At 51.5% G+C, this 27,614-nt stretch overlaps 1 protein-coding gene across 8 annotated transcripts in view; it reads right to left on the reverse strand.

Annotated features, from left to right (window-relative positions):
• Nav1 (neuron navigator 1) overlaps window positions 1-27,614 on the reverse strand; it is a 257,283-nt gene that overhangs the window by 148,626 nt on the left and 81,043 nt on the right. For 6 of the 8 annotated variants that reach the window (XM_071600188.1, XM_027945578.3, XM_027945576.3 and 3 more), the window contains 2 exons: window positions 26,107-26,210; window positions 8,045-8,833 (listed from right to left, as the gene is read on the reverse strand). In XM_071600188.1, the coding sequence (XP_071456289.1) occupies window positions 8,045-8,833; window positions 26,107-26,210 (893 nt within the window). The remainder of the gene's footprint in view (window positions 1-8,044; window positions 8,834-26,106; window positions 26,211-27,614) is intronic. The other 2 variants (XM_027945580.3, XM_027945581.3) reach the window with 2 other exon arrangements.

Raw genomic sequence — 27,614 nt, forward strand, 5'->3', positions numbered from 1 at the left:
TCCTCCTTTCCTTTTCCAGGCCCTTCCATCTCTGCTGCCACAATCTCATGCTCCTTTCAACACTACGTCAATCCTGGGGGAAATGGGAATGGAAATCAAATTCCTTGCAAACATGATTTTGTCCAAATGTACCCAGCTACTATGCATAACTATAATGCTCTAATAAAAAAAAATTTTTTTTTTAAACAAGTCAACCCTTCGTCTGAGGTTGCAGCTCAGCGGTAGAGCACTTGCCTAGCATGTGTGAAGCACTGGGTTCAATTCTCAGCACCACATAACAATAAATAAATCAAATCAAGGTATTATGTCCATCTACAACTAAAAAAGGGCATTTCCAGAAGTGCCCTGCTGCACGTCTCCCACCCCCACCTGTACTCTAGCTCTAGGTGGCCTCACCCTCCTCAGTCACCTTCTCTCTCTTTTTCATAGCACAGGCCACATTCTACCTTGTCCGAGAATGAGCACGTCTTTTCTCCTCCTCTCACCTGTCAAACTAGCACGCTGGCCGCAAACCTCGAGCTCAGGAGCACGGTGGTTTGCCCCTACCCACTGCTTGACAAGCTGCTCCTGAATTAAATGAAATCAAACAATGTTGGGGGAATCTTGAGGCTCCTGGGAGCACCACTTCCCTAGGATTATGCTCCAATCCTGGCTCTGCTGTTCACTTGCTTTGGGCAGATTACCTAAATTTCAGTGCCTCGGTTTCTACAATTGTAATTGGAATCAGGAGATTACTGTGAGCATTAAGTTGCTTAGGATATATAAGGAATAAGTACAATGCCTCGCCAGGAGTAGTGACACACACCTGTAATCCCTGCAACTCAGGAGGCTGAGGCAGGAGGATTGCAAGTTTAAGGTCAGCCTCAACAACTTAGTGAGGCCTTAGCAATGGAGTGAGACCCAGTCTCAAAATTAAAAAAATAAAATAAAATAAAAGGGCTGTGATGTGGTTCAAGTGATAAAGTGCCCTTGGATTCAATCCCTAGTGCCAAAACAACACAAGACAAACAGAATGAAACATTGCCTCTGGTATGCCAAGTGATTGGTAAATAATAGTATTAGATTATTGTAGAGATTTTTTTCTGTGTGGGGGGAGGCAGAAGAGTTGGGTACCAGTGCTCCTAGGAGGCCATCCTCATTTGTGGGGTATCAGAATCCTATGCCCCACAGCACTTCAGGGACTCTGCAGAGAGAAGGCGGGGCCTCCTAGCTGGTTGCTGGCATACCCCTAAAGGCAGGGCTTGTTTAGGGTCACCAAGGGCAGAGAGAGTCTATGTCTTTAGAGACCAGGGAGTAACCAGCACTTACAGTGCTCTTCTGGGAAAGGAGCCAGAAGTCTGAGCCTCTGCAGCCTCTTCCTGGTCTGTTTGGGGGAAGTTGCTCCACCATGGCTGTATTTCAGACTCTTTTAAACCTGTCCAGTTCTTGTACACACACACACACACACACACACACGTATGCACACCTTTAGTGTGCATATGTGCTGGAAGCCAGTGAGTGTGCAAGTGTTTACCTGCACTGATCCATGTGAACACACACCATCCACTGCACACCCTGTGTTCACATCCTGACACCCAAACTCACTCAAGCTGCAGGGGTTTCTGCCGCGTGCTATACAACCTAGTTGCCCAGTTGCTCCTACCACACCTGCCCGAGTCCAACTCTGTCAGCCTTCCCATCCCTCCACTCAGCCCAGGGTTACAGTTTACAACCCCGGCTCTTCGTGGAAACACCTGGAGCTTATGACATCCAACTTCCTAGACCAGATTACATCAATCAATAGTCAGGACCCAGAAGGACAGCCCTCGGACAACTCTAGGACCCCACGGGGACCAATGGCAGGAGTATCCACAGCACTTCTGGGCTTGGACCTGCCCTTGTTCTTGGTTTCCACCTCCCCCCAAGTCATAGAAGTTAGTATCCTGAGAAGCCCAGAGGAAGAGCTGCCACCCAGAAATTAGAAGACGCTGGAGGAAACGCCCACTCCAGTGGCCCTGAAATGTATCATTGAGATGTCTAAAATAGATGCTGATGGCTCAGGGCAAGGGTCCACCCTGGCCCGGCCCTGGCTGCCGTGCTGAGGTTTGGCTGGAGTTGAGTTGGATAAGAACAGGATGTCAAGCTCAAGTGTACGACAGCGTTGACACCAAGCGCCTGGAACCTGGAACCAAAGCCCTTAGGGGTGAACCTGTGACCTGCAGATGGGCCACGCTCCACCCTCTCCCTCCCTGGCTCAGCACGCGACTAGGCTCCCACCCTTGCAATTTGTACTTACATATGCCACAGTCATAAAATCTCAGCCAAAAAGTTGCATATAAAAGATGATAAGCCTCCCAGCCAACCCTGCTTATCTCAGCTGTGCCCACACTGAACAGCCACACAGGACACACCCTGGGCTGGCACAACTCTACTCCTGGCTCAGCCTCTGTTGGAAGATATAAACAGTTCCTGGGCATCTTCTTGGTCTGTGCCCTCATCTCTGCTGCTCGGAAGGAAACAAACTATTTTCATTGAAGGAGGTGGAACCGATCCCAGGAGGTTCTGGGGCCCTGCTTCCCAGACCCCAGTGTGGGGGAAAGTGTAGGAGGTGGTGTCTGCTTCAGGGCTGACCCAGCTCTCAAGGGTCTCCTATCAGAGGGTGCCTGCCCACGCAGGGTAGTGAGCTGGGCCTGGCCCCTGGCCCTTCCTGTGCATGAGAGGGAAGGCTGCAGGCTCCCAGGACATCAAAAACATCTGGGTAATCCAAACAAGGTGTGGAGGGAGGTCAGCCAGTGCAAATGAGAAACATGTGGCTCCATTTCCCCTCTGCTGGCTGCCTAGCACAGGGTTTCCAGGCTGAGAGAGAAGGCTGTGAGTAGCACAGCTTCCGGGTTGGGCCAGGAGAAAATGCAGCCAGGTGCTGTGGGTCCCCAGCGGGAAGCCACTCTGAGATGCAGACATTATGAGGAGGTGGGAATGTGATCCAGCTGAGGGGGCTGGACTTCACTGGGCCTGAGAACCAGGCGAATAGGTCAGGCTCCTCCCCCATCAGGTCTCATTAAAAAAAAAAAAAAAAAAAAAAAAGACAAATGAAAGAAAATGAAGGGAGAGGTATAAGGAGAAAAGATAAGACAGAGCTTGCATAAGTATCTGACTTCAAATATAAGAAATCTAAAATGCAGACTAAATTAATCTGTAAAGATCCAGAGAGCAAATCTGGACCACGGGTGGAAATTATTAGGAAACAGAATCTTGGTTCAACAGAAAAAAAAAAAGAGCTTTCTCATAATGAATGCTTTTCAGGAAAATAAGGTAGTGAGTCCTCTGTCACTAGGAGTGTGTAAACAGAACACCCACCTGCCTATGATGGGATTAGTTTCAGCTTAAGTGGGTGGCTCAACCAGACAATTTCTATTCTGTGGTTCTATGAAATCCCAGGGAAGGCTGAGGGAGGTGGAGTGCTCTGCAGAGAGGAGGGGACTTCTCTCTCACGGGTTGTCCAGGGAGACACTGCAGTGTGCTGCAGCGGTGACTGGTGGAGCAGCAGGATGCTTAGCTGCAGTTGAGGTCCCTGAGGCCTCTGCTCAATGCAGGACAGGTTCTCCTTCGAGCCCACTGAAGCCACCTGCACCTTGAGCCTTGGGTCAGAGGCTGCCAGGTGTGGGTGTGGGCGTGGAGGGACAGCTGCAGGCAAGGGCAAGACTGGAGGTTAGCAAGCAGAAGAGGATGCCCAGGTAGGGGCCAGGTAGGGGCCAGGCAGGAGGTGGGTGATGGTAGCTCCAAAAGCAGATAGGGCAGGCGGGTGAGGAGGACTGGAACAAGAGGGAAGTGTCAGGAAACACCCAAGGGTTCCTGGTGACTTGGCTCTGTTATGTATTCACTCCAGGTCTAGAAGGGGCCTGTGGTCTGGCGACAGAGCCATCAGTAAAGGGCATCTCCCTGAATTGGTTTATGCTTTGGGGAATGACAGCAGCGTTGGGCACGTCTGTTCAATCTGGACCTTCTCCCCAGAATGGAGGGTCTGCCCGCTACTCATCCTCCCATGTGTCGCTCTCAGAAGCAGAGCCTGGGCTGCCTTGGGATGGCAGCTTTGGAGGAGGCAATCTGAAGAAGCCAAGGCCCAGAGCAGAGCAGCAGGACCTCTTGTCCACCTCTTGGGTGAGGGCCCAAGCCTGGCCCTGGAAGAAAACATCCTGACAAGGTAGAAAAAGAAATGCTCTCAGCACCAAACTTGAGGAAGGAGGGAGGCCTCACAGCTCCACGGTTCTGCACCAATTCCTGATTCATACAGTCCCCGCTCACCTGCAGGAAACACCAGAGCATTCTCCAGCACCACTACTGCTGCCCAGGGGAGGGGCAGAAGTGAGCTTTGTCACACTCTCCTGCCAGGCCTGGGGAAGCCCTGGAAGCATCTGAAATGGCTCTGGGTGGAGCCTCTGACACTGAGGTGCATGGTGAATTTGCACACACACCTGTCTGCTCTCAGCAGCCATTCTTTGGAGAATTAACAACATCTCTTCTACCCACCTGCCCCCTAAAGCACTGAATATGAAGGACATTTCATCCCCCCACGACTCAGAGCATCCAAGAGCACATTTTCTGGAGTAACTCTCTCCTTCTGCCCACCCCCCCCCCACAAAAAAACCCACGGCAACCAAGTGGCTTAGAAATGGGTAGCTTCCTGTCTTTCTTCCTCAATCCTATTTGGCCTGTGCTTCTGAGGACCTAAATGTTGTCATGGTAACCGTGGGGTGGGTGCCAGACACCTTCTGTGGGGAAGTACGACTAGGAACTCCAAGTTCCTAGGCTCCTTCACACCTAACCTTGGGCAGTCTTAACTGCTCCACCTTGTCCCTTTTTCCAGGAGGACCAAATGGAGAAACGCTGAACTTTTCAGGGAGTCCACAGACAGATTTCACTTGAGATCCTTGGGGCCTGGGCCGATGAGGAGGAAGAGTGTGGTCTGGGGATGTTTCTTCGGTATTTAACAGCAGTGCACTAATCTAAGTTCTCTTGAAGCCACCTAGGACATTTTCAAGGTTTAATCACCACCCCTCATCCCTAAAGGGTATGATTGAGCCAAGAGAGGCCCTCTTTCACTCGCAAATGGGGAAACTGAGTCCCAGAAGAGAACTGAGAGCTTAAGACTTCTGGACAGACAAATGTGGAATACAGCTTCCTGCCCTGCCCTAGATGCAGGCCTGGTGGCCTTCTGGGAGACAAATTGCCTGATGTGTAAGATCGGCCAGGTTCCAAAGGCATCTGATTTCCTGGAACTGGTCTCTTCTCTCTGGGATCTACCCCTCAGTCTTCTTAGTTTCTACAGTTCCCCAGGGGGACCCTGGTTACTTGGCAGCTTCCAAGGCTGGAGAAGGGACAGGGAACCTGCTTAGACCATCTGGGCCCCAGCTGATTTCTGGAAAGAGGATGATCAGGTTTCACTTTTTCCCTTTTATTCCAGAAAGGCTCTTGTTTGGGGTTACCTCACCTCCCCACACCCTCTGCCTCAGAAATTAGATCTAGGTACCTTCTTAGGTCTGAGATAGTCTCAGGGAATGAGCATAACCTGACACTGAGACTCATGGGTGGGGACAAATACCCTTATCTTCAGCAACAGGGAAATAGCCATTCCCTCCAGAGGCCACACAGCCCGCCAACAAGGGCCTATCCCCACACTGGGAACACCCTCACGGGCCCTGTGAGGTTCATCACCCTCATCTGGTCAGTCCATCCTCCATGTCCACCTTCACACAGAAGTTGGCCTGGAGTTACCAGCTGCACCCATAGCTGATGCCAAGCACAGTCCTAGGGCCTGGGCCCATACCCTACCTCTCAGCTGATGACAGTCCAGCAAGCTCCTCAGACTTCCCACCCCTGAGCCTCCACCTGTGAGAGAAGCCCCTCAGCTCTCCATGGGGTCATCAGGACAACTTTGGTGGTCCATGCACAGCACACATAAGGGACTACAGTTCAGCTTCCCCTGCCACCCTCAACCAGCTCTAGGCCTATTTGTTAGGGTTTCCATGGTTACCCCTTTTGAGAAGCAATTAACAGCCCAGCTCCTGGGGGTAGTGTGGGGACTGCCAGGTCTAGGAAGGGCCAGATCAGCTAAGCCAACCAAACAGGGGAAGCCCTGACCTTGAAAGTGGGTTTGTGCCTTCTGCTATTCCATGCCCCTATCCACCCTTCCCCTGCCCAAATCACAGAGAAGGTCCCCCCCTCCTTTTAATCCTTCAGGCAACATTCATCCCAGTCAGCCTGGTGCCTCCTTCTCAAGCTTCAGTCACAATTGGATTATCACCTCCTTAGAGAGGCCTCAGCAGGCCTGCCCAGTATCTCTCCAGCACACAATCCAGTTTCATCTTCTCCACCGCCCGGGATTATTTTATTCATTAGCGACTACCTTGCCCCATTGGACTGCAAGCTCCTTGAGGGCAGGGCCTCTGGCCGACTCAGCAGGCAGTGAGCACAGGTGGCAATTTCTCTTTTCAGGGTGAGGCTGCCTTGTCACTGATGCACCCCCACCCCCCACCTCTACTCCTCCCTGCTGAGGCCTGAGCTTTCAGGGGCTCTCCAGGAACAAGACTGCTCTTCCCCTTTTGCCCTTGCCCAGTTTCCTGATTGCCTCTGTAAAACCCATCTGCAGCCTCCTTCGAGAGGATCCATTCTCAGAAAGGCCAAATCCTTGTCCCTGGTCAGGGGTTCCTTATCCTCGCCCACACTGGAGTTGGGGGGGGGTGCAGGAGTGGGGGCAGGAAACCTGCAGCAGGCCAAACCCATCTCCCTCAGCTTCTCATTCTCCTGGGCAGCCAGGCAAGTTCTTCCATCCATCCATCCATCCATCCATCCATCCATCCATCCATCCATCCCCACCGGCCCGCCCATCATTCGACCCCGCCCCTTCACACGCGCACAGACACGCCCCTTCCCAGCCCCCAGCGGGGCAGCCAGCCTGCAGGGTACCGGGGAAGGGTCCCTAGGCGCCGGGGCCTGAGGATCCACATTCTAGGCACCGCAACAAGTCTGTTCAACCAAGGCGGTTAGCCTGGGCTCCAGGCCTTGCCGCCGTCCGCGCGTGGCCCCAGCACCGCCCATGTGGGCTCCCAAGGCACCGCAGCCTTGTGTCCTGCACATCCTGGATCTGTCCCTCTGTGAGGGCACCGGCCCTAGGGAAAGCAAGCGCACTTCCCCGGCCCGCTCCGGGTTTTTTTGCATGAACTCTTCAGGCTCAGAGAACAATGGAGCAGCTCTCTGTGCTTCCTCCACTCCAGCAAGCTTTGTTCTTCCCTTCCCGCCTGCTCGGCTTCCATTAGCCAAAGGGCAAAGGCTGCCCCGTCAAACAGAGGTCTGGGTGCAAAAGCCTAGACCTTCCCCTAAACGACCTGGGGTGGGAGTGGGGGTAGGGTCTGGAGCTAGAGCCTGGGCTGAGGTATAGGAGGCGCATCCAGATGCGAGCAGCTGGCTGTCCGCCCGCCCCTTGGCCCCAGACACTTCTCCTTGCCAGAACCCCCACACCCGGGAAATCCGACTCGCGCTCCCACCCGGGATCCAGAGGAAGTGGAGCCTCAGCTCTGCTTCAGGGCCAACAGGCCTTCACATCTGCTCTCCTCACATCTGTCCTCTACATCTAGGCTCTCCCTGGACGCTTCCCTACCAGTGCTGGATGCTATCTGGCACAGTGCAGACCACTCCACAGCTGTAGTCTCCACCAGCTCCAGATATTGTCTCTTTAGGATTCTGGACTTTAAAATTCGAGGAAACCAATGGGTTCTATGTCTGAGAATCTAAGTCCTTCACCCCATTGTCCGGGTTCACCTCCCGCAGGCCAGAGTAGGGCCTGGACTCCAGCCAGGTAACATCTTTAAGACGTACTTTGACTGCACATCTAGAAGTGGGTCTGCACATCTGGGCTCAATACCCCCTCTAATCTGACCGGTGATGAGGAGAGCCCTACGGAGCTAGGGCAAGGGAGGAAGCTCCGACCGCCCCCACCTCGCTCGCACCTTCCCCTGCAGCTGGCCAGAGGAGCGCCAGGGGCGGGGTGGGGCGGGGCGGCAGGACTTACCCAGCATCTGGCTGAAGAGCAGCTGCTCCAGGTCGCCCAGCACAGTTACCACGAGCTCGGGGTCCACCTTGAGGAAAGCGCGCTCCTCCTGGCCCTTGGCGGAGGGCACAGGCCCAGAACCCTTTTGCGCCTTGGCCTTGCTGGAGAGCAACTCATCATCCGATTTGCCGTCGTCGCTGACCGCCGCCTCTGGCGCCTTGCTGAGCGGCTTGACCTCCGCATAAGGTCCGCGTGGGATCCGGCTGGGTTTTCCCAGGCTGGGCGCTAGAGGAGCTAGGGGGGTCTTGGCGCCGCCAGCCGGGCCGCTTTTGGCCTGGAAGAGTGAATGCTCAGACTTGGACAGCGTCTTGGACATCAGCGGAGTCTCGCGGCCCTTGGACCCCATCTTGCCTAAACCCTTGGGTGCCTTGGCCATATCGTCGCTCCACTCGGGCTCATAGAGCTGCAGCTTCTTCTCTGAGTCTGTGAGGAACGAGAGGTTGGTGAGCGACTTCTGTTTGCGCAGGTTGGAGGTCGGTGGACCGCCGGGAACACGGCTGTCCACGCTACCGGACTTGAAGACCTTCAGCTCAGCAGCGCTGGCCTTGGCCATGCTGCCACCGCCGCCCGGCGCCTTGGCGCGCTTGGGCAGCATGCCTCTGCCGTCCGCCGCTGCCGCCTTTCTGCCGGCTCCTCGCGGCTCGTCCGCGCCCTCGTCGCCGCCGCCGCTCAGCTCCACCTCGGGCTGCACGCTCTTGACGCTGCTGCCCAGCATTCTGCCCGCGAGGAGCGCATGGACGATCCGCGCGTCTGCAGGCACGGGGCGGGGGGAGGGGGCGGGGGCGCAGGGAGGAGGAGGCGGCAGAAGAGGAGGGGGAGGGAAAGGACGGAAGAAACCGGGGAAGAAGGGAAGAGGAAGGGGGAGGGAGCAAGGGAGGAGTGGGGCCGGCGAGCGGAGGGAGCGGGGAAAGAAACGCGGGGAAGGGAGACCGGGAAAAGGAAAGAGCAGGGAAACCGTGAAGCGATGGGGCGGGGTCGGAGGAAAAGGGGGCGGGGCGGGGAAAATACAAATTAAAAAATTTAAATCAGTCAAAGAAAAGATGGAAACCCCGCTGCTCCATCAAAGCCTGGAGCGGGATCGTGGCCGCCCTGGCCGGCCTGTCAGTCCCGAGGGCAGTGCACTGCCCGGCAGCGCCCTCGCCGCACTCCGCCCGCCTTGCTCCAGTAGAGGCTGCAGGCTGCAGCTCCGAGCCCGGGAAGAAGGGGAGGCGAAGGCGGGGAGCAAACCGGAGGAGGGGAGGAGTGAGCGCGAAGGGAGGGAGGTGGGGGAGAGAGAGTGTGTCTATTTCTGGCTCGGGAGGGGGAGGTATCTGCAAGCAGGCGCTCCAGGGGCGGATGAGTGGGGGGTAGGGGGCACATAAAGGATCCCACTAGGTTTTCTTCTCGCTTTCCGCGCCGTGGCAAGGCAGGTTCTTGGAGGGCACGGGTGGTCCCCTGCCGCATCCGGAAGAAAGGATTGATTGAGGAAATGTGGGGGTGCAGGTAAAAGGGACTGAAGAGGGCAGCTCAGGATAAAAGGGCAGACAGTGGGACCTGAAAAGACATTGGGAAGGTCCCTGCCCCCTACCCAAACCATCCTTGGTTTTCCCACAGGAAATTCCCATCCTACCTTACTTTAGTCTCTGAGGCACAAGGTTGCTTTCCTGAACCCAGAAGGTAGGGGACAGGAGATAGGACAGGGGAAGCTTGGAGAAGACAGGGCCAGGGGTTTGCTGGGGAGCCGACTGAGCTCTTTGGAGGAAGGGACTGACCCTTCGGATGAGAAGACTGGGTTCCGTTTCTGATTGACTGCATGACCTTGTCAAAGTCATTGAACCCCTCTGGTTGTCGGTCCCTCTCACAATGATTATAATACCAGCTTCTTAGGTAAAAGAGCTTTAGAACTTAAAGCCCTCTGTCAAACCAGGGGGAGGATGAGCCCTGGTCCCTTACCTGCCAGAGCTGAATCACTACTGCAGAACCATTTAAAAAGACTCTTACCCAACCCATCTCTCTCCCCTACGCACCTCCTGGGCCCAGGGAAGAGGGAGCAAGAACCAAATGGTAGGCAGCATTTTGCCTAGGACAGTAGAGGGCCACACTGCTAGTCTTCCCAGGTCCTCCCAAGACCAGGTTGCCTGAGCAAAAGGCTCTCAGGAGAGGTGAGGGACAGCAGAAAGTGGAGGGGAATTCTGAATGCAAAGCTTGCTTCAGAAGGGGCAGGCTCCAGCTGGAGCTCTGGGCTGGGGATTGTAAAGCCCTAAGAACTCTGCCAGAATGTGGTAACTATCAGATTACTCTCCATCCCCACCACCCCCAGGATCTTCTAGCTTCTCCCTTTCTTCCTGCTATATTTGAAGACCCCTGGGTCTACTGAGTCTTCTGGTTCATCCACTCTCCTAGTACTAAGCATCAAGCCCTACCTAGTGAGAGGGGTACTTCTGTATGCATCTGTCTTCCTACAGCATAGGAGCTCTCCCAGCATGGAACTGTCTCTCCAGCACTTAATGTGGAGCAGGTATCACAGCAGTGTTGGTTAAATGGATCCCAAGGCCTGCCTGGTGGATACCGGGTTGGTATCCTGCATAATCTTTTGGTCCTGGCGGTAGCCCAAGACTCCCTGCCTTCCATGATCAAAGGGTTGAACTGAGATACCACAAAGTCTTCGTGTACAGGGATCTTGGCCCAGAGAATGTTCCTACCCAGTACTGAGAATATAGAATTCTCAAGCAGAAAGGTGTTTGGTAAGAAGCATGGACCCTTGGCTGACCTTGGAGATACAGAGAAAGAGGGAGATTCTAGCCTCAAGGAACTCAATGTCTGGCAGGGAAATGCAAGATAGACAATACAACACTTAGGGAAATAGTAGGGTGGTCCCTATGAAAAAGCAATGTCACACGTTCATCACAGGTAAGCAGGAACGATAAGAGGCACCACCTCAAAGCAGTGGAGGAAAGGAGTCGGGTAAAAGAATTTGCCAGATAGTCCTAAGGCAGGGGCACGAGGCAGACCATTCTCAGAGACCCGAGTCCAAAACTCAGGAAACTCAGGGTGGAGCTAGGGCTTATGAGTCCAGATAGGAAATGACCAGCAATAAGGAGCTGGTTAAAGGGATGTAAGTCGTATCACGCCAGAACTTAGCCAGGCACCGAGCCAAGGGATGAGGCCAGTCATGGGACACACGAGATACTCAGGCTTCTGCATAAACATGAGATCCCAGTTCAAGCAGGGGATCAAGCCCCAAATCTTTGAGTAAACATGACCACTCCCTTCCTCCCCATCCCACAGGCCACTTGTAATAAAATTGCAAACCATCACTTCCAAAGTCCTCATCCTTGTGCAGTCATTCTCTAATTAATACAAGATGCCCCTGATTCAATCACAGGGAACCTCACCTTTCCTAAAAATAGCTATTTGAGAATCTGAGGATGCCTATTGTATGATTGACTAGGTTACACTAGCTCTTGATGGTTGTCTGTAGGTTTCTTCCTGCACATAAATTCATCTCCTCCTTAGCAAAGAGAAATTTACGGGTAATCATTCTGGCTGAAAACCATCATGTGCCCTGTGACCCATTCCACCCAGTGTACTCTGCTGCAGCCCCTTTCCTTGCTGAATTTGGCCCCTCATCTCTGGTATCCATGTCACTAGATGAAAGTCTTCAGAGTTGCTATGAAACACTCGTCCATTTGTTGCTCTGTTCATCTGCACTTCCTTGACACTGGATGCCCACTGCCCCTGGGACCTGGCCTGCTTGCCTTCCTTTCTGGTTACCTCACTCCCTCATCTGATGCGTAGTTCATCCTAGTGGCTCCTTCTTTGTTCCTTTGTCCCTCCTCTCATAGGATAGCATATTTCCCAAATCCCTTAATAAACAACTCCTGAAATTCTCCTTATTGAGAGGGGAAGAACAAGTTGCCCAGAAAAAGGCACACACCATCAAAACCTGCTGCCCGGTGGGGGGGCGGCAGGCTGGGGTTATGGCTCAGTGGTAGAGTGCTTGCCTAGCATGCATGAGGCACTGGGTTCGATCCTCAGCACCACATAAATGTAAAATAAAGATATTGTGTCCACCTAAAACTAAAAATAAATTTTAAAAAAAACCACAAAAACCCACTGCCCCAGTCCCTCCTTTGTGACACATCACCTGACAGATCCAAGATGGAAATCACCAGTGCATCTCCTCTGTCCACACAGTATGCTTTCCTCCTGTCATTTTTTAAAGGGTTTTGCCATGACCAGGTAATGGTTTCTTTAAATAGTCATCTTGGCATCCTGGAACTTTCTGACACTCCCTAACGGGACCTCTCACTTGGTCAGTCTCTTTTTTGATTCCTTTCACATCCCCTGAGTTTCCCACCATCCTCTTCTGCAGTGGGAGAGCTCTGCTGCCGTGGCAACAGTCATTCGGCATCAGTCGATAACGCCAATATGATAAAGCCAATATGTGCAGAGCGTTTCCTCGAGTCATTCCTAAAAAGAGAGGGACCTGCCCTGTCACACTATCTCCAAGCCCAGCCCCAAGCCCTCCCACTTGGCCGTTTTCCCCTTTCTCACCCATCTTGTGACAATGGCAGGCTTTGAATGGTTCACTAAAGAGCGATCAAAGATCAATGAAGGGGCTATGTGACCAGGGAAAGGCCTGGCTGGGCAGGCAGTGGGCGCTGGTGATGTCAGTAACCTGATTCAGGGGGTTGGATCCTGCCCAATTTCTAAAGGGAGGTTTAGAAATAGGAATCCTGAAAGTCTCCAATCCCCAGCTCCCCAAAGACAGGCTTATCACCCCACTCCTCTCTTTTTGAAGGCATTGGCAGTTTCTGGGCTGGAAATAGGATGAGTGATTTGACCACATCTGTTGACCAATAACTTAATGCAATTTGAGGAATGAAGATGTAGGCTTATGGCCAAGGAGAGGCCTGCTGGGTGATTTTACATTCTCACACTCCTGTGATTGGAAACGGATGTAACCCAGGGAGTCTTGTGGGGGGTCTGGGTCCAGTGCCTGTTAGAGAGGGGTTAGGAGGAGCTGGAGGAGGCAGTGAAAGAGAAAATAGGGTGGGAGGGAAGACTAGACTGCTCCCCACACTGTTAACCTTGCAAGGTGACTTGGGAGCAGAGGGGATCTGGGGGAGGGAGGAGTGGGCAAAGGAGTCCACACTTGCCTCCCTCCAGGACTAAGGGCAGAGCAGGGCTGAGGGAAGGTGTCCTTGATTTCTGTGCCCACAGTCCAGATCTGGGGAGCAAGAGCTAGGAATCCAGACACATAGCTGTGAACCTAGCCCACCCACCCTGAGTCAAGGTGTCACCAGCCCCATAGAGTTTCCCTGCTCAGACCCCATGATATGGTGTCTTCATCATGGCCCTAGCAGATACCAACATCTCTGCCCCTATAGAAAGCCCTCCAGGGCTGGGATTGTAGCTCAGTGGTAGAGCGCTTACCTAGCACATGCAGGGCCCTGAGTTTGATCCTCAGCACCACATAAAAATAAACAAACAAAATAAAGGTATTGTGCCCAACTACAACTAAAAAAAATTTTTTTAAAAAAAGAAAGCCCTCCAGCCATTGGTCCCATTTCCTTCCGCCCTTTTCTCCACCATGCCATTTTCCCATGTCATTCTACCTTTCAGCAGGGACTTCTTAAGCACCCCAAATGTGTGCAAGGCCAGACTAGATAGAGGCTGCTGACACAGCTGATGTTTGAGCACAATCTCATCTGCACCCAGACAACCAGTTTCCCCTGCTCATGCCTTGCTCAGGGCCCACTACAAGCGCCAGAGGATATGGCAAGTGATGAGACAGACCAAATTCTTATCATCATAGGACTTATATTCTCATGGGGAAAATAGACAATAAACCAGACAGAGATGTTAGATGAGTGCTAAGGAGAAAGAAGGGGACTATGAATTATCCAGCAGCAGTAGTTGACTTTTCCATACTGTGGCCAAAGAAGGTTTCACTGAGGGTGACATTTAGGTAAAGATCTGAAGGAAGTCCATCTACATGGACATCTGGGAGAGAAGAGACTTCCAGATAGAACAGCCCAAGCAATGGCCCCAAGGGGGAATATGCCTGGCATATTTGAAGGTCAGCAGAGACCTCAGCAGGACTAGAGAGAAAAGAAGGGAGGGGTAAGGTCAGTGATGTGGTGTGGGGTCAGTGTGTGGAGGGCCTTTTAGGTCACTACAAGGACTTGGCCTTTCACTTGGGAGGGAGCTACTGGCAGGTTTGGAGCAGAGAGTGACATGACCTGGCTTCCCCCTTGGAAAGGTCACTTTGGTTCCTGTGTGGAGACAAATGGCTGGGTTCCTGGGCAGAAGCAGTTGCAACAATTCAGCTGAGTGATGCCGGTGGCTGTAGTGATCGTGAGAAATGGTCAGACTCTGGATAAATTTTGCAGCCATTAGAATTTGCTGATAGGCCAAATGTGGGTGTGTGGGAAAGAGAGGAATCAAGAACATCCCCAAGGATTTTGGCCTGGACTCTGATTAAAGTTGCTGTCCATTGAGATACAGAAGGATTTAGGAGGAGCTGGTTTTGGAGAAAGGATTAGAGCTCTCTCTTCTCCCCAGCCCTTCTTGAGGACATACGTATGTCCTTTACGGATGCATTCCCCGAGACTTCACGGGGTTCACTGCAGCGACTTTTAATAATTTCCTAACATTTGCAGCTATCGTTCATCATGCACTGACTCGTGTTTCCCAAGACCCAACTTTGGTTGACCTTGCTCTCGAAAGCCATCAAAGCCCTGTGCACATAGTGGGCTCTCAAAAATATTTTGTGAATGACGACTGATTAAATGAATGAATGCGTGACTCAGAACAGATGTGTAGGGGATTGTAAACAGCAGTGACCTCTCGATACCCTGTGGCGAGAGACGGTGCAGCTGGCGTGTGGAATGGAAGCCAGGCTTGTGGGATGCCGTCCCAGAGGCATCTTTTCTCCCTTTCCTGCAGCCCTGGGCTGGGGAAAGGCCACCCGACCCTCTCCTTGCCTCTTCAAAGCAAACTCCTGTTCTTCAGAGCAATGACCTTGGGACATTCAGGGATGAAACTCTCCTGCCCCCAAATTTCTGCTCTGCTCTGAGAAACAGGGGCTTGAGTGGGTGAGGTGTCCTCCCAACCCAGTCTTCCTGGCTCATGTAGTCCCCGCTGAACTTGAACCTCAGCCTCCCATTTGCAGAAAAAAAGAGGACAGTGGACACAGTTGACCAACATGAATGCTCCAGCAGCTCCAGGAAACCCTTCTAGATTGGTCCACTTGCTTCCTCCCAGCCCGGTCACTACCTTTGCTTTAATAGGGCATCAGTAGCTGAGATGGTTCTGTGGATCACCCTTCCTAGCCCTAGAAGTCTCCCCGAGTTCAGGGATCGGGGATTTTTATTCTGGGTCAAAAGATCAGATGTGTGAGCTCTGACAATAAATTTGTTGTCTGTCTGTCTGCTGGGGAAAACGAGGCTCAGCAAACAGAAGGCTGGGACTGGAGCCAGGGTCATGGGCTCTGTCTGCCCTCTGGCTCGAAAGTCCCGGAGGGAGCTTCTTGAAGGATAAAAATGCCAAGAAATACTAAGCTACGCTGCACATCGCTCACAGCCGCCGGGACACATCTCCCTCTGACCAGCAGGGCAGGGATGGGCCGGCCCACAGTGTGAAAGGAAGGGGCAGAAATGAGGCCCAGAGAAGAAAACACTGTCACTTCTGGTCATACAGGAGACAAGAGCAGAGCCTGAAGCCCAGCATCCCTGGCTAGAGGAATGGGACCTTCAGAGCCCTTCAGAGAGAAGTTGCCCCTGGCTGCGTAGCCCCGCAGGGAGCAGGGACTGTGCATGAGGCTTATTCAGAGGGTCTGCTTCAGACCTAAGTGAGGACAGGATCTGGGGCTCACAGGACTGACCACTCCTTCACCCAGGGATCTCAGCTGGCCCCAGAGCTAAAAAGTCCAAGGCTGGAAAATGCAGGGCGAGGGACATGTGGTCTTGGACTGGGCTGCTGTTCCTCGCTCTGCTAAGTGTTCCTCCAGACCCAGGCTCTTAGAGGGCAGCCCCAGAGAGGCAGGACCAGGCACCGGGCCTCTCTTGCTCTTCTGAAGGGAGCGAACCGGGACCCCCCAGGATTGAGACCCTTCTTCTCCTTTTATAGCGAGAACTCCATGCTCTCCTGGAGGAGGGTACATCTCTGAGAGAATGACCTGGATTGCCTCCAAGAAAAGGAAAGTCCCCCATTTTCTGATCTTGGCTTCCATCATGTCCAGTGCTAACCAACACGCAGGACTAATATCTTCACCCCTCCAACTTCACCCCCTTGGCAACAATGCCCTCTACTGCTGTCCTCCTTGCCTCTGGTCCAGGCCTAACCCTTCCTACTGTGTACCTTTACTTTGCCCTGCCCTTCTCCTGAATACCTTTTATATGAATTCAAGTCCAATGCACGCTTCAAGGCCTGCCTCAGGGTCCCCTCCTCCAGAAAGCCCTCTCTGCCTGCCCCATCCACACTGCCTTTCTTATTCACTGATTATAGTCAGGGAGGCATGTGGTCACATTCTGCCTTGTTACATCCTAGGGAGATATCCTCTCCTTCCAACTAAATTGTAAGCCCCTGAAGGAGAGTTACTAAGGGTGCACAGATACTTGCTGGACTGAAGGCAGGATTCCTACAATCACCAAACCCCGACTCTTGCCAGGAACTCTCTTAGATACGTCATGTGCGTTATTTCATAAAACTATATGAAGCAGGGGCCATCATTGTCTTCATTTTATAAATAAATACACTTTCCCAAGAACACACAGGAGGCTGCTCGTGGAATCAGAATTTGAATCCAGGTCTGTTGGGGTCCTACATCTTTCCCTAATCTCATCCTCTCACTATGCAGCTGTTTCCAGGGATTTGCTTGGTAATTGCATGTGATACCAAGAAGTATGGAGCTCCTGTAACAGGAAACTATAGGGTCCTGGCAGAGAAAGGGGGACTGCATCCTGCAGGGTGAGTGGAGAGTAGGAAGGAGGGCCTGCCTCTCCTATCTGACCCACTGAGGAGCTGCTATGGCCCAGAGCCTGCTGCAGCCGAGTCTGCATGGGTCTAGGACTGACTACGCCAGGACTGGCCCACAGAACAGGGATGAACTAAAGAATTATCCTCTGGATATAGCTGGTATTCCATAGCACCATCAGTTCCTTCCTAGCACAGCCTCATAACCTCTGTCCTAGGGTCCTGGGTCACTTATAGTGGACAAGTCCTAGATTCCTTGTGATCTTCCCCCATCTTCAATCTTGGGAGCCCTGGGTTCTCTTCTTGACTTCCTATGTGGCCTTAGGAGAATGCCTACCTTCAGTTGGTCATATAAGAAATGAGGTAGGAGCTGGCTATGGTGGCGCATACCTGTAATCTTAATGACTCAGGAGGCTGAGGTAGGAGATCTCAATTTTGAGGCCAGCCTCAGCAATTTAGAAAAACCCTTTCTCAAAAAATTGAAAGGGCTGGGTGTGGTGGCACACACTTGTAATCCCAGCGGCTCAGGAGGCTGAGACAAAGCCAGTTCAAAGCCAGCCTCAGCAAAAGTGAGGTGTTAAGCAACTCAGTAAGACCCTGTCTCTAAATAAAATACAAAATAGGGCTGAGGATGTGGCTCAATGGTTGAGTGCCCCTGAGTTTAATCCCTAGCACCCACCCCCTCCAAAAATTGAAAGGGCTGGTTATGTAGCTCAATGATAGAGTGCCCTTGGGTTCAATCCCCAATATGAAAAAAAAAAATTAAAGAAAGAAATTAGATGGGGAAGGGAGGGTAGAGAATCTATTCTTTCCAGCAGGGAAAAGCAGGAGGAAAATACCTAATCTAGAGCACTCTCTCTCTCTCGTTCTGAAATTGGACTCATTTAAAATCACATCCCCCTGTTCTACTGCCCAATAAAAAGCCCAGGGTAGGAAGTCCAGATGTTTCCCACATGTGCTTGTCCTGTATGTTACCATGGCAACTGTCCCATATACACAGCTGGGGTGGCCATTGCACATTGAGACCCAGATGAGCTCTGCACCACCCAGGTACATCACCCTTAGACCAAGACCAGCCCAGATTAGTTGCCTAGGCAACCACAGGCCTGGCAAAGGGAACTGCAGGCAGGCAGTGGAAGAGGAGAGTAAAGTGGGTGCGTGCGTGCGAGAGACGGTGCCCCTGTGTTGGATGGAAACACACATCCTGTTTATGTGAGCAGGTACCCTTTGGTGTTGTCAAACCTAGAGTCAAAGCAGACCCATCCATGCGGAGTTGGTTGTTTCAATGTCACTGAATTATAAGGCTAACTTTGACCTTAAAGATAATCTTACTCAGCATCTCCCTCAGGGCAGAACTGACCCATTTGTAACAAATCCTATTACCTCACAGAGGGCCAAGTAAACCCCCCCAAATGGGAAGAAAATAAAAACACAAGGCCCAGACCTTGGCTGCCTTGCCAACCCAGTGATGATATCCTGCCCCAGATTAGAACTTCTTAATCTGTGTCCACAGACTGCATTCAGGAGGTTGGTAGAACCAACCATCACTATCAGCCAAACATTGTGAAGGTGGCCATTTGTCTCTGGACACATATTATAATATCCCTCAGGTTCTTAGAGAGGGTTTTTTCTTTTTCTTTTTTTTTTTAAACGAGGGATTGAACCCAGGGACACCTAATCATTGAGCCTCATCACCAGCCACTTTTTATATTTCAATTAAAGACAAGAGTCTTGCTGGGTTGCTGAGGGCTTCGCTAAGATGCCAAGGCTGGCTTTGAACTTGTGATCCTCCTGCCTCAGCCTCCCAAGCTGCTGGGATTACAAGTGTGTGCCACCGTGCCTGGCTTCAAGAGGTTCTTGACTTCAAAAAGTTAAAGACAACTGCGAGAGTAAGGAGGAACTTTTTTCCCAACTTCACTAGAAGCAGAAGGGACAGCTCTTTAGAGAAACCTGGCCTTCTTACTGCCCTGCAGAATGTGTTTCTCCACCAAAAAACTCTCATTTTGTGGAAGTACTCACGTGCCCCATTGGTACCTCTGTGCTTTATTAGAGTTTTTGCTAGGTTTTTCAATGAGGCATTAAACTTCACAGAGGTATGCCATGGATTCATATTTCAATGAATTTTAATAGAATAATCACTGGCAATTACTTGGCATATAAAAATGGCTCTGCAAATGCTAAGAATACTCATTGGCATGGTGGGTGGGAGTATCAGTGCCATGAGGAGAACTTTGCCTGATTTCCTCACTGGGAGCTTGCCTCCTACCTCTGTGCAAAGGGATTCTTCAGCAGGAAGGATGTGATGAGCTCATGGGGTCAGATCCCACCCCTGGACTGGGCCAGTCTCAGTGTGGACTAGGCTGCTCTCTCCCTCCACTTCCACTGGGGCTGAGCTCTCTCATTCGGAAGTTCTTTTAGCTGTCTGACCTCAATCACTCATACCACAGAACACTCTCATTTCCTTCTCCCATTCTCTGTGGAGGGGGAATGACTTCCCTGAGGGAAGGGACCCCTAGGCAGTTCTATTCTCTCCCCTCCCCCAGGGCTTCTCCTGCTCTGGGGTAGATGATCCCAAACTTGTAGACCCTTCCTGCATCCTGATCTTCAATGATTGGCTCCCTCTCAAGCCCTGAAAGTCCCACTATTGGGAGCCGTGCACAGGCAGGCAGGGTTTTTACTCTTAAGGACCTCGATGGAGGAACACTATGCCTGGCAGCAGCTCTCAGAACACCCTCTCTCTGGTTCTGTGTCTGCGTCACCTCAATCTTCTTCTGTCTCCCCAGAGTTCCTTCCATGTAACCCTACTGGGCAGCCTGGGGGGACTCTCAGCAGGGCCCCCTGATCCTCTTACCACTAGGGCCAGCTCTGGAGGGAAGGCTGCAACTTTGGACAAGAGTGGCTTCAGAGCCAGCATCCTTGACACAGCTCCTGCAGGCTCTCCATCTGCCCGGGGCCTTCCCAGAAAGATCCTATTTCAGAGGCCAGGAGAAGGGCTGGCCAACCTTCGGCCAGGCTTGGGGCAAAGGCCTGAGGAACCAAGTGTTCAGGCTGCCATTGAGGTGGGAGTCCTTGGGTTGGCCACAGAAGGAGGGAGCCCCAGTGGTGGAAATCTGACAAATAATTCCCTGGATGGCCACCCCAGGGTAGTCTAGTTGGGGAGATTCCTATTAGCCAGGACACTCTCTATAACCACCCTTACCCTCAGGGTCCTTCCATGGCCCACAGGCACATGAGGACTAAACACGGGGTTGGGATTTCCTAGGAAGGACTAACTGAAGCGGTGCTTCTTGGGTTGGAGAGCTTCATCTCTAAAAACGTGCCAGGAAGAAGTCAAATCCAGGACAGATGGGTACTGGGTATAGGGGACAATTCTGAAGGAGAACCACAGGGGGAAGTTCATCACCTTCTCCATCTGCACATCTTTCCCAGTACAGAGGACTCCTGGAGAAGGCACATGCCCTAGACTGCTGTTGCTTATAGTCTCCAGGAGTGTCATGAGGACAGAGCTCTGCTCTCATTCTCCAGGGTGGGAGGCATGTTCTGGGATTAAAGCTTCTCCAGGGTCACTATAGGTCAAGTATAGCTGCACAGGCTGCATGGATCCAGACAGTATCATATATCCCACCAGGGCAGAGTCCTTTCCCTATTTGGTCCCTGGATGTATCCCAAGCTTCTAGAATAGCACCTGGCACATAGTAAGTGCTTAATAAAAATCAGCAAGTGAATATGAATCCCTCTGGAGTTGAGCAGTGCAGAGGCCCTGGTTTTCCAGTGCAGCAGGAAACAGGGAAGTCAGGCCTTGCCAACCCCATGTATCATACTTCAATCACTCAGAGTTGCATACACCATATAGAACCACTCGCACACCTTCTGGAATAGGATCAGTCTGGGGAGGACCAGGAGAGTCATGGGGAAGGGGGCTCCAGGCTGTCTGGCCTCCACTATTCTTGATGCTCCACTAAAATGGCTCCTATTGGATCCAATTAGCTGCCTGGAGATAAATCACATTCCCAGCCAAATGCTGTCATGAGAAGTCACTCCATCTTCTCCCTCTCCCTCCCTCCTCCACAGCAACACTATCCAGATCCCTCCCATTTCTATTTCAAATCCCTCCAACAGGGAACCTCAGATGACCTTGCTTCTCTGGTCTCCTTCTTCCCCCCTCTCAGAGCCAGGCTCTGCCATGCTGGTCATTCCACTCACTGCCTCTCCCGGCCTCCATGGGCAGCCCTGGATTTGTGGCTCTTCTCCTCCAGTGAGGTCATGCATAAATGGTGAAGGGCATGACTTTTCTGAAGATTGGCTGCCTGGGATCAAATCCTGGCTGGACCACCTTGGGCAAGTCACTTAACCCCTCTGCCAGTTTTCTCATCTGTAAAGTAATAATAGCACTTTCCTCAATCACAAATAACGCTGAACACGTATTAAACACTACTGTGCATCAGACTGTCTTCTAAGAAATTGACCTATATTGATGCATTTAATTTCCACAAAACCTTTACAGAAAGGTCCAATTATCAACTCCAATTACAACCAAGGAAACAGGCACAGAGAGATTAAGCAACTTTTCCAACACTGCACAGCTAGCTTGTGAGGCAGATGCAGTGCAAGCTGGGAAATTAGGTTCCAGCCCTTAGACAGTTGTTAGAAGAATTAACTGTAGGACCAATGTCCAGGCTCATAGAAAATCACAATTAAGTGTCAGCTACTACTACAAGTATTATCATGACATCCCATCCAAATTCCTAGAAGCCTATTTGCTCTATTTACCCAAAAAAGGTCTTCAGAGACCCCCACACTCACAGCCTCCTCTGCCCCACAATGGCACTGAGCAGCTCAAGCCCTAAGATCTTGGCTAATGTCATTGTCCCTGAACTTGTTCTGTTTCCTAGTCAATTGTCTGCATGTCCTCTCTCCACGGATGGCTGGGACATCAGGCTTGTCTTGGCCAGGAAGTCCCCAGAGGGAAGGGAACTGCAGCAGTGTGAAGTCAGCATGAAATGACACAGGTTGGGAGTGACAGTAATGCCAGTGACATCCTGGGGCTTACTCAGGTTGAGGGAGATGTCAGCAGGGACTGTGGCTCACTGACCCCATTTCCTTCCCAACCACTTGGCAGAGGTTTAGGGAGACCGAGTTGAGCTTGGACAGTGTGTAATTACCACAGTGAGTACTGGTGGCAGATGGGAAGGCAGGGGAGGAGGAGAGAACATGACCTTCAGACAGGCTGGCTCAAATCCTGGCACAACCCCGAGCTGTCTGTCCTCAGAAAAGTTTTCATAGCCTCTCAGAGCCCGAGTTTCCTCATCTATAACAGAAATACCACCTTCAAAGGGTTGCATAAGGCATTTGTATAAAGCACCTAGCAGTTTGTCTTATACATAGTACTGAGCACATAGTAGGTGTTCAGTAAATGGTCGTCAATATTACTATTTGGTTATTTCAGCGTTTGGGGAGTCAAAAGGGAGTGAGTGGTCCTGGTTTCAATTCACCTGCTTTTATCTCGCCATCAGTCTTGAGCAGGACACTTCTTCTGAGTATCATCTTTCCCCATGGAAAATGAGGCCAAATTTGGGTGATCTATAGAATTTGTAAGAGCTGTGACTTCCTGTGTCCTTGGATTCCAAGTTCTTTGTCGTTCTGCGATACTTAGATTTGGCCTGAAACTCCCCCAAACACCTCCGAGCTGCAGCCTGCCTAGAAGCCACAACAAACTCTTCTCCCAGAGAGCCTGCTCTTGCCCTGGCCGAGGGCACACCAGATGTGCAAGTTTTCTTAGAATAAGCACTCTATCCGTGCTCCCAAATCCACAGAACATGAACAACTTAATTGTGGCTTAAAGATGAAGTCAGCTTAACAAGGGAAAAGAGAAGAAGAAAAGTAAAACAACCCCAGGCTGCGGCCCGACTCCGCTCTGCCCCTCCCATTCTATATATACCAACCCTTGTGCTAGAAGGGGCAAGCGGAGGCACTGGCTTCTTCCCCGGTGACACATGTTATGACGAGAAAAGATCCCTTCATTATGTGTCCACTTAGCGCTCATTCAAACATGCCACAAAGTGGAAGTAATTAAGGAATCTGTGTAAACCCCAGGGCGACCTTTCCCAGTCCTCTGCACACAGCCTCACACATGTGGGCACGTGGCAGCGTCAGCCCTGGCTTCCCTGGGCTGTCCAAATTAAGATCTGATGGTGGCCGGTGCACTGCCTGGCACTGGCCATGAGCAGATGGAACCATCAGAGCCAGGCGGCGGAGGGGAGGGTCAGAACACATGTACAAACACCTGTGGGTTGGATTCTTCCACACCTGCCCCAAGGCAGAGGCAGAAGGAACAGCTGAGTGTGGACAGCCCTTGGGACCTAGGAAGGCCAGTCCCAGCACCTCAGCTTGGAGGCAAGTCAGCCTGGGAGATCCCGTTCCTGCTATATAAGCCTTATTTGGACTCCTGGCACAATAAGAAAGTGGTACAAGGTGGAGAAAGCTCTTGGGCCTTCCTCTGCACCCCTCAAAGATTCTCCCCTAAGCAATGAGCCTAGAGGCCAGAGAGGACCATATTGGGAAGAGAGCAGAGAAAGACTGGTTGCTCCTTCTCAGCTGCCCCAGCAAAAACAGGCTGACAGAGGACATGAGCACCATTGACCACTTATACATGCACCAGCACAGATAAGTTCATGGACAGGAAGTGGAATATTTGAGCTTCAAGAAAAGCCCCCTGCTCCCTGTCGTCTGTAGATTGGTATGGAGATGACATGATCAATAACTGAAATAACTGTGAGGGGTTCTTTAAGTGATAAAATTATGTAATATAATACTCTCCAAGGCACCCAGTTCTCCTTCCAGAAGAAGAAGAGAAAAGTCCTAGAACCTCCTCGTGCTTCAGGGCCCAGAGAGGGAGGTAGGACTGACTGGCTGCCTGGTCAACCTGTAAGGACCACTGGGTGGGCCACTGGGTGGGATGCCAAGGAATTCTCCAGGTGAGTCTAACTGGAGTGAATCCCTGTACTGTGAACTCTTTAAAGGCAGGTCAAAATCTTTTTCATCTTTTACTTCAGTGTCAAACACAGGTTTTGGTACAAGACAAACACTGATGGTTTGCTGATTAAATAAAAGAATGCATGAATGAATGAGTCATGTCATGTCGTATCATGTGATGTCCTGAGTGAGTTTGGGAGTGGGAGAGAAAGCCATAAAATAGAGCCCTTCGGTTGTCCCTTCTCTTCCCCTCATCTTTGTTTTCTTCAAGTTCAGAGGAGTGGGGGCTCCCCCACAAAGAAGGCAAATCCTACATCGCTCTCCCCATCCAGCCCATCAAAGAGCTCAGTGTGTCCTTAGTAAAGATGGATCACCATGACAACCAGCAAGCACCAGAGCAGAGACAGCGCTGTGAACCTTGCTCCCCTTCCCTAGGAGCCTTGGAGGAAGCGGGTGCTCCTCACTGTTCTGTGTGAAGTTCACCTCCAACATGCCCTGGCTCACTGCCCTGCAGAGCACCCAACCTGTGATCTATCAGCCACTTTCGGGGCTAGCTGGCGAGGGTGGTCTTCCAGCTGAGAAGCCTGGGGGATTCCTAGTGCCAGTCTTCCCACAGATGTTTAAAAGCAAAAGTCCTCTCATCAGCTCATGGGATAATAATTAGGAACAAGTGCCTGGTTAGGAGAATGGAGATCATTAGACTAACAATGTGGCACACACACACATGGAAGCCATTACACTAACAAAACTGCAAATGTAAAAATAGAGCTCCACATAGTTTCCTGGTTACCACATTCTAATTCTGATGGTTTGTTAGTGCCAGTGAAATTTGGTTTCCTTTTGTCCCCTGCCATGCCCTGATCCCCCTGCGTGTGTGCTTATTGTGTCAGGAGATGGTTCATCCTTTAACTACCCAGGCCCCACCCCAGGGCCTTCCTTCACAGGACTTGCCAGGGAGGAGTGAATGTGGCTGCTGTTTTCAGGGTCCAAGTGGCTCCAATATCACTGCTGTCATCCTCTCCAAAGATGGCTCACAGGCTAAGGGGACACCCGACCACCTGCCTAGCAGGGCACAGAGATAACAAGGATCGCATGCCATTGCTGTCAAATGACGCCAGGGTAAGCTGTGTTCCAAGCCTCAGCTTTGCCCCCTTGAAAAGGGTACTACAGTGAAACTGGAAAACAAACCCTCTGGACAATCTTAGATTTCCAAAGTCAAGTTTATTACTTTTCTGGAACAAGTTTTCCTTTGTCTGAGAAACTAAAGGGCAGAGCTGTTCCCCACAGTGAGCAGTCTTAAGTGCCCCTTGGGTGCATCATTGACAGATTCTAGATATATAAATTTTTTTAATGCTGCAAGAAAATCAACAAATACCCCTAAACACTGCTGAAAGTGTAGAATCTGACCTGCTGAGGACGCAAGCAATAGGTACACAAAGACCTCAATCATCTCTTGTCATTAATTAATTAATTCATTCAGAGACTCTGAGGACCTGAGGATGCACCTAGACCAAGCGAGGTCTCTGTCCTTAAGGAATGTCACAGTATTTGAGTTTCAAAGGTCTTGCCAATCTCAGGTTCTGGAAGTTATTATAAATAATGTGCACCAGGTGAGATGTTGTAACTACAGGATGACACTGGGAAGGGGATGGGTGGAAGACAATGGTCCTGAGAGGAAGAGGGCATCAGACAGCTAGCCAAGTGGCTCTGGACTCCCTCCCTGGCTCCTGCACCTCCACTTTTAAGCTTGGCTTCACCCAGAACCTGGATCCCACTCTCCCAGCTTGTTACTGCTTTGTTATGACCTCACACACCAGGCACACACAGTGACCGCCACAACCCGAGCATCCCACAGCACCCCTATGCCACTTCTCTATCCTGACCCTGACGTGCTCCTGGATTGGACGGACCAAGCCTGAGTTGAGTCATGTGTGGTGAAAACTCCAAGTGCATGCGGTTCACAAGCTGTTGTCGCATTTTTAAGAGATGGACTCATTTGGCCCAGGTCACTTCTTCCATGTGGGCAATGAGGATAGTTCTAGACCAGTGACCCCCAGCCCAGGAGGAAGTCTTTTCCCCAGAGCACTTACCCATACAGGAGAAGCTGTCCTCAGTCCTGCTGGGTGGACTGGAGTAGCCATCGAGGGCCCAACTGCTTTGGGGGAGGGGACCAGGCTCCTGGTCTGTCTGTAACCTGTGGGACCAAGAAGCATAGTTCAGTTCATGAATGGCCTCAAAACCCCTCCATGGACTAAGAAATCTTCCTTTGAGCTTGGTTCTTTCCCTTTGCTAGTGCTTTGAACCCTTCTGGGCCAGCTGGGCCTCTCTGAAGGGTATGTGCACTGGCACATCCTCTAGCAGGTGACAGGCATCCGTGCAAAGCTGGGCCAGCAGGAATCAGACACTGAGATGTCCAATGCTAGTAGCCTTTTAGTGTTCTACCCAGTCCCAGGAACGTGGTTCACCACAGGGCAAAAGAGTTCTCAGCAACTCCAGGCCTTGGTTCCTTTCTTTTGCCATGGTCTTTGCCCTCAGGATGTGCACGCATACAGCTGTGTGCATGCTCAGGGGGTGCGCCAGTCTCTGTGGGCTCGCTCACCATCCAGGCATGGGGAGGTCAGGAAAGAAGGAGGGGTAGGCTCAACCTGGGTCACAGTGACTCCTGGGAGGCCAAGTCCATGCTGGGCCAGTCGTGGCAACAGGAAGGAAGGGTGAGGTCTCTGGGCATCAGCTCCCAAGCACACAGAGACCTCTGAGCACAACCCCAACCGTACAATCGCTCCCAGGAACAAAGGCTGTGGGAGCTTTCATTACAGGCAATTACTCTGGGCTCTTGGAGCTGGCCCGCCCACCATCCGCCCGCTGTCGCCAGCTAAATGGACCCTTTGGCAGCTTGGCAGGAGGGGGAGGGGAGGACTACAGGCAGAAGGAGAAACTGACAGGCAGGGCCAGGGGACCCTGGGAGTCTCTGATGCTGCTGAGATTTGTCTTTCTTCAGGTTTTACTTTTTTCAACACCCATGACTGGGACTCTGGGGCCAGCTCTGTCATGGATTCAACTGTGCAACCTGAAAGGAATCTTTTCTCTCTGGATCTGGCTTCCTTCATAGGGTGAAGGGATGACCTTCAAGGCCCAGACCAGTAGGACAATCTGGAGTTGCTTGAAGTGTCTGTGGCTACTACTTGGCTTTCTCCAAGCCTTTCAAGGCAGCGTGATGCTCTCCTGTGTCTGCAGGCCCCTTGGATGGGTGCTGGGGATCAGGTGGGATGGGGTGAGCTCAGAGAAAGCAGGATACCTCATCCTGGCCTTTGGGAGTGCTTGGCATGATGAGAACATCAGTTTACCCAGGTACACAAACTACCAAGGGGACAAAGAAAAACTGGAGTTGATTGGTTTATTGGAAGAAATTACTATGAACTTATGAACTTGGGTTTTTGAACTAAGAAACGCATCATATTGGTAATAGAACATTCTACCAGGGAAAGGGAATTCTCTATAACGTATCAAAGTGAACTGTCAGGGAAAGAAAATCCTTGGTAAGTGGAAGAATGTAACCGCCGTGGAGAAGCTGCCATAGCCTTTTTTCCAGAAGTTGAAG

Source organism: Marmota flaviventris, chromosome 12 (genome assembly GCF_047511675.1).
Source record: "Marmota flaviventris isolate mMarFla1 chromosome 12, mMarFla1.hap1, whole genome shotgun sequence".
NCBI lineage: Eukaryota > Metazoa > Chordata > Mammalia > Rodentia > Sciuridae > Marmota > Marmota flaviventris.